Source organism: Pinus tabuliformis, chromosome 8, assembly GCF_031772625.1.
Source record: "Pinus tabuliformis cultivar Carrire ecotype Pingquan chromosome 8, CPIR1, whole genome shotgun sequence".
In the NCBI taxonomy this organism is placed as follows: Eukaryota; Viridiplantae; Streptophyta; class Pinopsida; order Pinales; family Pinaceae; genus Pinus; species Pinus tabuliformis.
In genome coordinates this window covers 949,240,721-949,254,937 of record NC_142294.1, presented here as the reverse complement: position 1 = coordinate 949,254,937, position 14,217 = coordinate 949,240,721, and the positions used below count along the sequence as shown (strand labels likewise).

The following is a 14,217-nucleotide window of genomic DNA, read 5'->3' as shown; positions in this document are numbered from 1 at the left end:
ATTTCATTCATAGATTTAAGTCCCTTGTAGGTGTGCTATATCATTCTTAGTCACCCACGATGCATCTTAAAATCTCCTAATTTTCCATTTGACGAAATACTCCAGATACTCCCTGTAGTGAGTCTTCTTTCCAGCCCTGGTGCCCATAATTTCTTCCACTTCTTCAATAGGTTTGACTGTTAATTGTTCCTTGCACTCAATGGGTATACCTATTTCTTCACTGCCTTCCCCTTCATAGAACTCATATAGATCAAATACATTGAATATCGGAGAGATATCCAAGTCTCTCAGTAACTCCAGCTTGTAGGCATTTTTAGAAATTTTTCTAAGAACTCAATATGGGCATATTTTCTTATATTTTAACTTGTTGTAGGTGCCCTTGGGAAATATCTCTTTCAATATATGCACTATTACAAGCCATCCTTCATTGAAAACATTTTCTCTTATTTTTTAATCTACCTTCTCCTTATACCTGTTATTACTTTATTATGCAATCACTTCTTTAGGTGTTCATGTATTGACTGCAGGTTGTCTACAAAATCACGTCTATCAACAATCTTCCTTTCCTCCACATATGGAAATTGTATTAGGTCCACAACACCATTTAGTGACCACCCATAAACCATTTGAAATGGAATTTTACCAATGGATCTATTCACTGAATCATTGTATGCAAACTTTGCATGCACCAAGACCATATCGTGCTCGCATTAGAGAAATTTTGAGGGAAAAACTGGGCCTCAAGAAAAAAAATGTATAACAAAAAGCAAATTTATAATAAATAATAGGATTCAATATGATTATTTCAACCATGGGGGTTGAATCACCCTTTTTAGAGGGAAAAAAAAAACTACTTTTTAAAATCATATTTTTAACATATCTCCCTATGATTTTACTCAAATTTCGAGCGAGAGCACTCATTGGATGCATAATTTATTTCTTCATCCAAGGAGTAGCCATGTTTCATACTTTCAATGAACCCTACTAATGAAAAATGTAAAATACATGAAAAAAACCATGAAAAATGTGAAATATATGAAAAACATGATTACAATAAGGATTTTTCATGTATTTCACATTTTTAGTGTAGTAGGGTCCATCAAAAGCATGTAACATTTATACTCCTAGGATGAAAAATTGAATTCTTCATCCAACAAGTGCTCTTGGACGAAATTTGAGTAAAACCATAGGGAGATAAGTTGAAAAAAGTAATTTTTTTATTTTTTCCCTCCAAAAACTTGATGAGCTAATCTAATTTTATTTTATTATTTCCACTATTATTTTATAATATTCCTTAGGAGGCCCATTTTAGACCTCAAAATTTTCTAATGTTGGTATTTTTACCACTCAAGGTTCTCAACAAATTCCCAAGGCTCTTGTTCACGAATTCATACTGCCCATTTGTCTGTGGATGATGGGTTAGATTGTATAAAAATTTAGATCCCATATTCTTTCATAGTGTCCTCCAAAAGTGACCTAGAAATATTGTATCTTTGTCTAAAGTAATTGTTCTTGGAAACCCATGAAGTCTCACTACTTATTTGAAGAATAAAATAGCCACTTCAGTAGCATCACTTGTTCTCTTGCATGCTATGAAATGTGCCATATTCAAAAAACTATCTACAACAACCATCTAAATCATGCTTCCTTTGTGTCCTTGGCAGCCACAATATAAATTCCATGCTCACATCTTCACAGAGTCTTTTTGGTATTAAAAATGGACTATACAACCTTGTATTTTGACTTCTCCCATTGGCCAGTTGACAAACTCTATAACACTCAACTAACTTTCTGACATCCTTGTTGATGCTATGCCAAAAATACCTCTCCTTCACCAATGTTGTGATCTTATCCATGCCAAAATGTCCACCTAGACCTCCACCATTTATCTCCTTAATAAGATTCAACCTGATTGACTCTTGAGGAATGCATAATTGTTGTTTTCCAAATAAAAAACCTTCTTAGGTATGGTAATCTAAGAACATGGTTTTTTCCACACTCCAAGGTGTTTGACAAGTTGTCCAAGTTTCTTCAAAATCGGCATCTTTTGCATACAACTGCTTCATGCTTTCCAAACCCGCCACTTCTACTAACAAATTGTTGAGTAATAACTTTGTCCTATTCAAAGAATCTACAACCTTATTCAATTTTCCAGACCTATGCTTCAAAACAAATGTATAAGTTTACAAGAATTCAACCCATTTAGAATTATTCTGATTCAACTTACCTTAATTGTTGATATATTGTAATGCCTTGTGATCAGTAAACAAGACAAATTGCTTGGGAACAACGGTGTATCCACTTCTTCAAATCCTACACAATAGCATAAAATTCCTAATCATATACAAAATACTTCTTCTTAGCATCATTCAACTTCTCACTGAAGAATGATATTAGTCTTCCTTCTTGAATTAACACTGCTCCAATTATTGTCCCACTTGTTTCACAATCAATTGGGAATAGTTTATCAAAGTTTGGAAATGCCAAAATTTGTTTCTATCTCACTCTCATTTTCAGAACTACAAATACCTTCCCTATTGTTGTTTTCCATTTGAAATTCCCCCTTTTTCATGCACTCGGTAAGAGGTGCACAAATCTAGCTGAAATTCCTAATGAATTTTTGATAGAAGCTTGCTAACCCATGAGAGCTCCTGACCTCAAAAGGAGACTGAGGTGTTGGAAATTCCAAGATAGCCTTCACCCTCTCAGAATCCATATTCAAACCTTCCTTGGAAGCCACAAATCCCAACTTCAATAACTCATCCTGCATGAATGTACATTTCTTAAAATTGATCAACAAATTTTCTTTCTTCAACTGTTGCAACACTTTCCTTACATGTTCCAAGTGCTTCTCTTTGTTTTTGCTAGAATAAATAAATGGCATCTATGTATACTACAACAAATTTCCCCCAGAATGGTTTCATTACCTCATTCATGAGCCTCATGAACATTCTAGGGGTATTAGTCATCCCAAATGGCATAACCAACCATTCAAAAAACCATCCTTCGCCTTGAAAGAAGTCTTCCACTCATCACCTTCCCTGATCCAGATTTGATGATAGCCACTCTTCAAATCTATCTTTGTGAAATGTACAACCCCACTCAAATAGTCCATAATATCCTCCATCCTTGGCAAGGGAAATTGGTGCTTGATGGTTATCCTATTAATTGATCTAGAATACATACACATTTTCCATTCACATGTCTTCTTTGGAGTCAATATAGATGGTACAACACACATACTCAAACTTTCTCTTATTAGTCCTTTATCAAGCAACTCTTGTTACTTCTTATTCACTTCCTCATTCTCTACTAGGGTCATCTGGTAAGGTGCCTTGCTTGGTAAGATTGACCTAGGAATCAAGTCAATCTAATGAGAAATTCTTCTCATGGGAGGTAGTCCTTTTGCCAATTCATCAATAAAAATCTCCTCGAATTAATGTAACAAGGATTTAATTTCTATTGGGATAGTTCTTATTTCACTTCCTTTGGAACAACCTTTGGAATCACTGTTAAAATTAATTTTTCCTTTCATTCCTCATGTAAAAACTCCTTGGATGAACACAACATGACTTTGTTGTTACACGTGCTGGTACTTCCACAATTTCCTGTTGTTATAGTTGTATTTTCTAGCATTGGGGTGACTTTGTAGCACTGTCCATCTTTCCTAAACTCATATGTATTCTCTTGGCCATCATGGTGAACTTGTATGTCAAAAAACCATGGTCTTCCTAGAAGTATGTGGCATGCATCCATATCAACCACATTGCACAGTTTTTTTCCTGGAGACTGTCTATTTGAAAATTCACCAAACATTGCTTAGTCATAGCCACCTCTTGTCCCTTTTGTAACCATGTGACTCTGTAACTATTTGGATGAACTAAAATCTTGAGTTTCAACTTGTCCATGACCTCGGTGGACACGAAATTCTCTATACTTCCACCATCTATAACCAAGTTACAACACCTTCCTCATACCTTACATTTACTTTTGAAAAATTTCCTTCTTTGCTATGGTTCTTCCAATGTCTTCTTCTTAGGCTTGAGAAACACTCAGTGAAACATCAAATTTTCTCCCTATTCTTATTGAAGCGCAATCACATTTTCTCCAATAACAGAAGCCTCATCAACTTGTGTAACTTGTGTTTTGGATTCACCTTTTCTCCCTGAATTTTGTCCTTCAAGGCACTCAAATTCCTTATGCCCTTCAACTTCACAGTGATAAAAACTAATTACATACTTTCCCTTTCCTCTTCCAAGACTTTTTCATCCTTTTCCAACACTATTTACACCTCTGCCACCTTGACCACTAGTGTATTCTTCTTCCTTTCCACTTCCTCTAACAATTCCCACCTTACTTCTACCTCTAAAACCTCTTCCTCTACCTTTCTGTTGTGTTTTCCTATTCAATTTTTCGTCTATTTTCAAGGAAATGTGGTAGGCTTCATCAATGGTTCGGAAATAATGCATACTGCCTCTATTACTCAAATATGAAATAAACCTCCCTGTTAGGTCTCTCTCCTTAACCTCCTATTCTTCATTGATTTATTCTTCAAGCTCTGAATCTACCTCTGCATCCCCATTTCTTCTATGATCCAACTCTTCTATTATTTTTCTTGACTCTTCTAGTTCTCAATTTCTTACACCTCCTTGTCCTAATTTCCTTCTCCTCGATGGAATCCTTACAAGTTGCAAATGTCTCACCAACATCCACAAACCTCACACAAACCTAAACCTAGGTTCTGTGACCCAACTTGTACTTTCAGTACTCCTGTTGTGCAACCAACGAATAAGGTTTCCTAGCACCCTATTACATGAAGCAATTCAAGGTGAAAATACCAGAAAAAATCTTTCTCTAATACCACTTGACGTGGTCCAAGTTCTATAGCATTCACAACACCTACAAAATCTAGATCGGTGTTATAGAATGCATAGCTCAGGTGTAACACCCTCCTCCCACATCTACCCAAGTAACCGTCCAACTGGGGTAAACATGTGACTAGAGGCTACTATGATATGATTCAACCTCCTCGGTGACCTTAAGGAAGTGAAATCGATGGAAACACATCAAACATACCTCCCACATCAACAACAACACTCCTAGGAGTCATCCCAACCACACAAGTATCATGCCCCTGGGTTTCACTAAGTTTTTAAACTATTAAACCTCTGGACACTCCCACTCTATTGGCATGCTAGTGTCTAGATCACTATAGACGCTCCCACAAGTCTTCATGCCTACGTTCAGGGACTATTTCCAACAAACCTGTGCTAGAGTTTGTAGGATTTAAGGCACTTTTCAAGCCCATAATTTCGGCCACTGCCCATAACTGGTTTTAACTTTCGGAATCCCTTAAGCACATGATGACAAGACTAATAAACCAAAAAATAACTCCAGGACTATGCCTGACCATCCCCAACCGGGATTGAAATTATGTCAAACACTTGGCATCAATGTACTCTACAGGTGTAAGCAACATATTTAAGCATAGGGGTCTCATACTTATATGAGAATCACTAAGAAACATTGTTCCCTTATATGATTTGTTGCATTACCATCAATTAGGTCATAAATACATTGTTTATTCGTTTACAAATAGAAACGTGAGGAGAGCTATACATCATCACTGTTAGAATACATGCCCATAACCAGCAACATAATAAAATAAATACCATGAATACATCAGTCATATAATCCACATATAAACCAGTACATTTACACATGAAAAACCAAGGGAATGAATTTCTCATTAATGAATGTAGAAACCAACCGGGGATGGGACTACCATGTTCCACTTGGCCATAGATTGGATGAGCCAAATATCTCTTCAGCCAATCACCCTCGTGCCATATTCCAAGCATGAATGTGGGAATAAAACCAAAAGAACCAACCAGGGCATTTCGAAGCTAAATCACCTCACTCTCATCAACAAAAACCAGGCTTTACCATAATCCATCTCGGATCACTAGGCCAATGCAATGAAAATGTAATAACAGGCTTTACCATGATCTCCACCAGATCACCAGGCCAAAACAAGCATCGATGCCATCGGATTTCTCCACCTACACTGTGAGGAATTTTCATATCTCTTAGGCTCTTAGGCTTTACCGTAATCCACACCAGATGACTAGGCCCTAAACCAAGACCCACTCTCCAAAATTTACCGCATATCCTAACTAGGGATTACTAGGCCCAAAGGAGATAAATCCACCTCTTCGATTTACCATATATCCCACCATTCACTGGCAAGGATTCCTGGGCCCACCGAGGCACACAATCCCGGCTTTACCGCAACCAATAGTCTGGCTTAGGGGTTACTATGCCAATGGCTTTACCGTGATCCACAATCTGGTTTAGGGACCACTAGGCCATGTGTTCTATCATTCTGATAACCACCTCACTCAACTTCAAATCCATCCAGAAATCCAGCTCAACCAAAACATGAGAACGCCATCACACCATGGCTATCTAGAAATGACAAGGCTAGGCTAAAAGTATTGTCACACATGGAAAAACCCGTGCCATACCAATAAAATAACCACATGCAATACCATGCATGACAAATCTAGTAAGGAAAATATACATGCAAATCGATACCTACAAAGAATCCTACTATAGTTGTTTGATCATGCTCTTCGTTGCTTGCTCCTTCCTTATTTGCCTTTCTTGATCCAATGCAAAACCTGAGCCAAAGCTTGCCAACTGATCCTCAGAAGCCTTTTTATCAATGAGGCCTCTATTTTCTTCAATTTCCATTATTTTCCTTCAATTTCCCCCTCACATGCAACCTATGACCTTTCACCTTCCTTTTCTCCTCATTTCCATTATTTTCATAAATAAATGTGTCAAAAATGCCTTTTTGCCTTTCCAATGCCTTAACCATTTCCTTTGCCAATTTCCTTTAGCCATAATAATCGAAATGAATGCCCACTAGGATGTTTTGCCCACCATTCAACTTGAAATACGTAATTTGAGTTTTCTCACAATAACATAGAAAGGGATTCAAATATCTTTTTATTCATTCAAAATATGTTGTTACAGATAAGCATACAAATTTGAGAGTGAAGTCCTCAAATTACTTGAGTTTCCCCATGATGTTACACAACAATACCACACAAAACAACCAAACACCCTTGCTAACTTGTACAACAATTAGTCTTTCTCTTTGAAAATTGTGCAGTAGCCAAACCAATTCTAATAACTCAAGAGCTACGAGCCTACACGAACCAACATAAAACTAATAGCAAAAAAAAAAAATATCGTTTTCTTCCATGTTCCACTAAAGCAAATTGCTTCCCCTGTCGCTAACCTCTCACCTTTTAAAACTAATTCAATTTGTTTCCTCTTAGTATATGGACAAACCAAATTTGTAACCTCCACACCATTCTAGCAACGCGTCTAGTAGGGGTTTTCTTATAGCAGCACAATTAAACAACTGTCGATTTCGGATGTGTCAGCAACTCCACGTAGTAGGAGTGTCAACAACTCGAAAGAAGTCATCACTTTGATAAAATGCGGTTGTAGGAGTAGCAACAACTACCAGTTGGGTGTATCAGCAATTGACATAATATGTGCATCAACAACTTAAAACACATGGGAGTAACAACACTTATTACGAACTCAACATAAAATTATTTTTGGTTTATGATGATTGTCTGAGGGTAAGGATGCTCCTGCATCACTATATCACACTAGTGATTCAGGTTATCCATGCACTGTAGTTTGATATTCACAAAGGAAACATTTTTTATTCAAAAAAATGAATGAATCTAGATTTACTTAAGCTTATTTTCATTAACTCCTTTACACACATTTCTCGCCAGTGTCACACTCAATAATAAATGCATTCCACAGTCAATATAAAAACTAGAACATCTATATAAAATAGACTATATATGTTAGTAGTAGTCTAATGAGGCGTCATTTTTTCCTAGAAAATAATGGAAATTTCGGTGTGATTTTGATAAAATCCGATGGAAATTTTTGGAAATTCAGGTTACAATTATCAAGTTTCAAGATTTTGGGTTCTCTAGGGGGTTTTAATGACGTTGAATAAATTTTCACCATCAAAAGAACGATTCAAACACTCCTATTGTTAGCTATTTTAAAGAAGAAATGGTTGGATTTTGGCGATCTTTTGTCGTCTGGGTGAAATTGATGCCTCGGTAGACAATGCCTATATGTTATATGAGAAAGCAACTCTACCTAGGAGCTCTATAATTTTTCACGATGATTTGAATCGGTTCAATGATTACACACATATTTAGGTATGCTCCTACATCATCACACTTTCCAAATAGCCTTAATTCAAATACACCTCAATGCATATCTTGCCAACAATTTTATTAGGAGAATTTAGACAAATATATCAATCTTCAAGAATATGCCAAGATTGTCTCTCACAATCCAAGAATATACTTCACTCTAGAATTCTATAGGTAGGTAGATATGGAAGCTTGACACGTATTGAATGTTAGGAGATGTGCTCCCACAATAGATTGAAACATGGATTTAAATGATAAATCGTAATCTTTGAAGCACCCCAACACTATGATCCATTGTTCAAAACTTTCAAGTTATCCACAACTCTTTTAAAAAGGAAAGTGTTGAAACCCTTGGGAGCCATTGTGAAAAGAAGGAAATATTCATGCTTTTTACCCTATTGATGTTCCATCCATTTAGTAGTCCTTTCTTTGTATATTGATTTGCATGAAACCTTCCTATTAGGGCCTTTTAGGTGTATTTCTTATCCATCCTAGAGGTAATACTGGGATTAACTATAATCATGACCATACCCTAATTATTCTTTACAAATAGACTTTCGTGGATCTAGTAGTAAAGATGGTTTTCACCTCATGAATTAACTTATTTAGACTATTCTAAATCTCAACTTCTATCATTTTTTTTCTAAAAATTGCATCACCTCTACACTCCAATCTTTTATCTTCTAATATTGAAGCTTCAATCTCACATTCAATTAATATAGTCTTTTCCAACCTTTGTTTGACATTTTCATCATTATTTTAGACCTTTGGAATTTTCTCATTCTAAACTTTTAGAATCATAAGTTTTATTACTAATTGAACCATTTGAAAGTATTGAATCATATATCTTTACTTTATTTTCAATTTTAAAAATTAATTTAACATTAATTTCCTTCATATTTTCAATTTAACATTTCTCACCAATAACTACGATATATGAATACCATTATGTAAACATCTTCACAAACATATTGTAATAACTCATGAACTAATAAATAAAAGAAAACCTAAAATATTAAATTACCATAATATTCATCCAACATAAAATGTTATACCGTGATATTCATCCTTTTTATTGTGGAATAATTCCTTCCTTCTTTTATATATATGGGAGATGCTAAATTATATATAATATTTATATATGAGAGAGAATGAATATTTTATTTTTGAGTTTATAAATTCGGTAAATTAAACAATTTTCTCACTCTGAAATACCTCTCCTCTGAGATAACAAAAACATTTGAATATGACGAGGATTATAAATAAATTAATATTGTGCATAATACTTCATTCTCATTGAATATGTGTTTTGGCAGGTTAATTTTTATGATATTGTGTGTTTTTCCACACCGTCATCTTAGAAAGAACGTAGATGGAGGGTCCTCTTGTTTATTTATCGGACGGTTTTAAAAGTTTTTGCACGTGAGTGATGGAAACATTGTTTGCACAAAGGACGGTGCCGAAGGTTTTCCACAGCGAGGGGAGTCTTAGCTGGAAACTAGTGGAACTTGTTTGGAAAGGTTTGGAACTTATGTGTATATTTATATTTGTTTATGTTGGTTAGAAAAGTAGAGGAGGTAAAAACACAAATTTAATCTATAAAATATATTATTTAGATTTTTTTTATTGATTATATAAAATTTGATTTTTACAATAAATCCGGTGAAGAGTATTTATGTTTTTTTGGACTGGTTATTCGTCCAAAATAATTCCATATATATATTTTAAATTTAATTTTCCTAAAATATAACTTAACTTGAACTCACTAGAAATGACTAAATTAACTGATTCTCATAAATTTACCAACTCTAACAAACTAAAGTAATTACAATTTCTAACATTTATTTTGTTAAATTGATGAGAGTCCAGCCAAAAGATTATGTTAAATAATTAAATTAAAAATTTATTTTTAAAAATTAATCTGTATATATTTATGAAGTTTCCTGACAATGGTATCCTATCAGGAAGCTTCTTTCCGTCAAGCATCCAATTTGAATCACTGTTTTATACATTGTAAACGTTATAATGAAAGCTCACATAGGCCAATAAGTATTCAAGTCTAGTCAAGGCGCTTCATGATTCCTCGAAAATCTATTTTATTTTGTGGAGACTGGAGACCCACATTCCCACGTCAATCTTCACGCACCGGAACCTTCTTTGATATTTTACGGACTTCCAAAAGCTACTAACAGTTTAGTCAAGTATGTCGTCTATGCAATTATTCTTTTTATTTTCCATAGATTGGAATTGGAAACACAACTTTGGATAACCCAATGCGGAACTCGATAGCCAGCCACCAGCTAAATGATAACTGCCGGGCTGATGTGTGGATGGATGAGTGCCCTTCAGCAAGGGGACATCCTGCGAGCAACCAGGAGCACGGTGCGAGTAGATGGTCCTTCGGTAATCACGTTAAGTGCCTCCTTCGCGGGGCTCGTGGGGGCCCCTACTCCTTTATAGGGGTCGCTCGACCAACGCCTTTTAGTTACTTATTTGAGAGGGGCACCCAATAAGCATCAAGGATAGTACACTCGACTGCCCTTAGTTACTTATTTGAGAGGGGGGCCGCCATCGATTTGGAAGCTCGACCATCGCCATCGCCGATTCCTTTTCCGAGCGAGAAGGGGGATCAATTCTTGGTTGGAAAAAGCAAAGCAAAGCAAATCCAAAATATCAAGCAACCAACTGACCATGGTTCACTTGTGGTTACAGGTCCCATTCTCCCAATCCAAATTATTCTGCATCTTCGTCATGAGTCTGTTGCAAGTTGTACCTCAGTACTGCAATGCCATGAATATCTCAGAGGAAGGCAGAATTCTTATGCAGATTAAAAAGATGGAGTGGATAGACCCAAATAATTCTTTGAGCAGCTGGAACGCAACTGATGAGAGTCCGTGTAGTTGGAATGGAGTGTCTTGTGATACTCAATTCAAGCTACTTACTAAACTTAATCTCTCCAACACTAACATTTCAGGAACTCTGAGTTCTACTATATGCGGCCTTCAAAATCTGAAGGAGTTGATACTGCCCGGGAATTTTTTCGGAGGTCCGTTCCCCTACGGATTGTTTGCGTGCAAGCGTTTGCAGACGCTCGATTTGTCAGGCAACCTGTTCGTGGGAAGTTTGCCGCACCGCATCCATGAACTGGCTGAGTTGCGCCATCTGCACTTGGATTATAACAATTTCTCTCGAGATATTCCTCCATGCTTTGGTATGTTACCCAAATTGGAGACCCTGGCTCTCGGTAATAATCAATTGAGTGGAACGTTTCCTGCTTTTCTCAGCAATTTGACCCACCTGCAGGAGCTATGGCTGAGAAAATGCGGTCTGGAAGGAGAAATCCCCCCTTCGTTGGGTAATTTAACGGAGCTGAAGAGCTTGGATCTCGCTGCCAATCGTCTCTCGGGTAACATTCCCACCAGTTTGATGAGGTTGTCCAAGGTGACAGAACTCTTTCTCTGGGAAAACCAGCTGTCTGGACAAATCCCGCACAATATTGACGAGCTGAGGAGCATACGTACTCTCGACTTTTCAAGTAATCAGCTGAATGGAACGATTCCTGAAAGAATTGTAAATCTGGTCCACTTGGAAAACTTGGCTTTGTTTGAAAATAACCTCACGGGATCTGTCCCTGCAAAGCTAGGAAGGCTTGTTAACCTGACAAGCTTGAGTCTTTCCAATAACAAGCTGAGTGGGTGGTTGCCGCAGAATTTGGGTACACATTCTGATATTTCGGGGATCGATGTTTCAGACAACGATTTCGAGGGCCCTCTGCCTAGAAATCTATGCAAGGGAGGAATTCTTTATGCCTTGATTATATTTTCCAACAATTTTAGTGGGAGTTTGCCGCCCTTCGACTCTTGTAGTAGTAGTCTACAATACGCACAACTCTATAATAACCAGTTGAGTGGTGAGGTTCCTTCGACATTATGGAGTTGTCAAACACTTGTAGAATTGAAGCTCTATAATAATCTGTTTGAAGGCCGTATTCCCGTAGAGATTGGCGGAGCAAACAAGTTGAAATGGTTACAGCTGGACAAGAATCGGTTCAGCGGAATGATTCCTCCACAGATCGGGCAGCTGAGGAATCTCGTCAATTTCAGTGCAAGCAATAACCGGTTGTTCGGGCCTCTTCCAGACAAGCTTGGAGGCTTGAGTTCAATCAATTACCTGCAGCTTGATCACAATTCATTCTCTGGGGGAATTCCAAACGGAATAATGTCATTACTACATCTCTCTCATCTCAATCTTGGCAGCAACCGGTTAACAGGTAAAATCTCTCCAAGCTTAGGGTCCATGTCAACTTTAAACTTTCTGGACCTGTCAAACAATCTGCTTACAGGGGAAATTCCTCCTGAATTGGGGCGTCTCAGGTTAGACATTTTCAATGTTTCTGGCAATCAGTTGTCTGGGTCGATTCCGGCCATTTTCAAGAATTTGGCTTATAATGATAGTTTTCTTGGCAACCCCAACCTGTGCGAGGATACTTCTTTCGGGTTTAGAATTAGATCATGCTTTTCAAAGAAAAGAGATTCATTATCACGTCATTATTTGCCCATAATTCTAGTCCCAATTCTGGTGCTAGCAATGGCAATTATGTTATTTTGGTGTTTGATTTGTGTTGGTTGCTTCAATATCAATAACGGCATAGTGAGAAATTTGTTTGTGGGAAAACCAAGCAGCTCAACGTCATGGGATGTAACACCCTTTCACTCAGGCTTGGAAGTGAACGGGTCTTACATCCTCAAGCAGTTGACAGAGGGCAATGTGATTGGATCAGGAGGCGCTGGAAAAGTGTACAAGGCCTGTCTCCGGAATGGGCAGGAGGTGGCTGTTAAGAAGATTTCGAACAGGGGAAATCAATTTGAAGCAGAAGTGGAGACCCTGGGCGTGATTAGGCATTCCAACATCCTAAAGCTTTTGTGCTGCATCTCGAGTGCAGAATCGGATTTCAAGTTGCTGGTATTTGAATACATGGAAAATGGAAGCCTGTTTGAGTGCCTTCATGGAGGATCAGAATCAATGCAGTCGCTGGGGTGGCCAGTCCGGCACAACATTGCAGTTGGTGTAGCTCGTGGGCTCTGCTATTTGCATCATGATTGTAGGCCTCCAATATTGCATAGAGACGTGAAATCGAGCAATATCTTGGTGGACTCAGAGTTTGAAGCCAAGATTGCCGATTTTGGTGTATCCAAGAAACTATTATCTCGTCATCAGCCGGGGTCGGGAGAAGAGTACGGTCTAACAATATCTGGATTCACCGGGTCTCATGGCTACATTGCCCCAGGTATTATATATGTCAAACTAATTTAATTGATGTACCTTATTTATATGTATTGATTAGCTCATCGATTTTCTTTTTCAATATATGTGCAGAGTATGCCTATGGGAGGATGAAGGTGAATGAGAAGAGCGACGTATACAGCTTTGGGGTGGTGCTGCTGGAGCTTGTAAGTGGAAAGAGAGCCACGGGAGAGACGGAATATGGGGAAAGCCTCGACATCGCGGGATGGATGCTCAGCAAATTAAGATGGATGCTCGACATTTTTTGTGTGCCAAAATTTGTCACTTAAGTGCCTTGAACACATTACTTGAAAAGTCGAGATTACGTATGCTCCTCAGCTCGTCAATATTGTGCGGGATTTGTCCAGACAGCTGGTTTTCCCAGAGAAAGAGTCCTGTCACCCTGGACAACCTCATCAAACTGGTGGGAATGTTACCCGAGAGACGATTGGCAGCGAGATCCAAGCTCTTCAGCTCCGTTAAATTACCCAACGATGGGGGGATTTCTCCTTCCAGACCGCATTTTCTCAGCCATAGCTCCTGCAGGTGGGTCAAATTGCTGAGAAAAGCAGGAAACGTTCCACTCAATTGATTATTACCGAGAGCCAGGGTCTCCAATTTGGGTAACATACCAAAGCCTGGAGGAATATCTCGAGAGAAATTGTTATAA

At 37.7% G+C, this 14,217-nt stretch overlaps 1 protein-coding gene across 1 annotated transcript; it reads left to right on the top strand.

Annotated features, from left to right (window-relative positions):
• The first annotated feature begins 10,987 nt into the window (after positions 1-10,987).
• Positions 10,988-13,874, top strand: LOC149238622 (uncharacterized). Its single transcript, XM_089367013.1, has 2 exons — positions 10,988-13,551; positions 13,641-13,874. The coding sequence occupies exons 1-2, from the start codon at positions 11,016-11,018 to the stop codon at positions 13,835-13,837; spliced, it is 2,733 nt and encodes a 910-aa protein (XP_089223139.1). The 5' UTR covers positions 10,988-11,015; the 3' UTR covers positions 13,838-13,874.
• Positions 13,875-14,217: the final 343 nt, after the last annotated feature.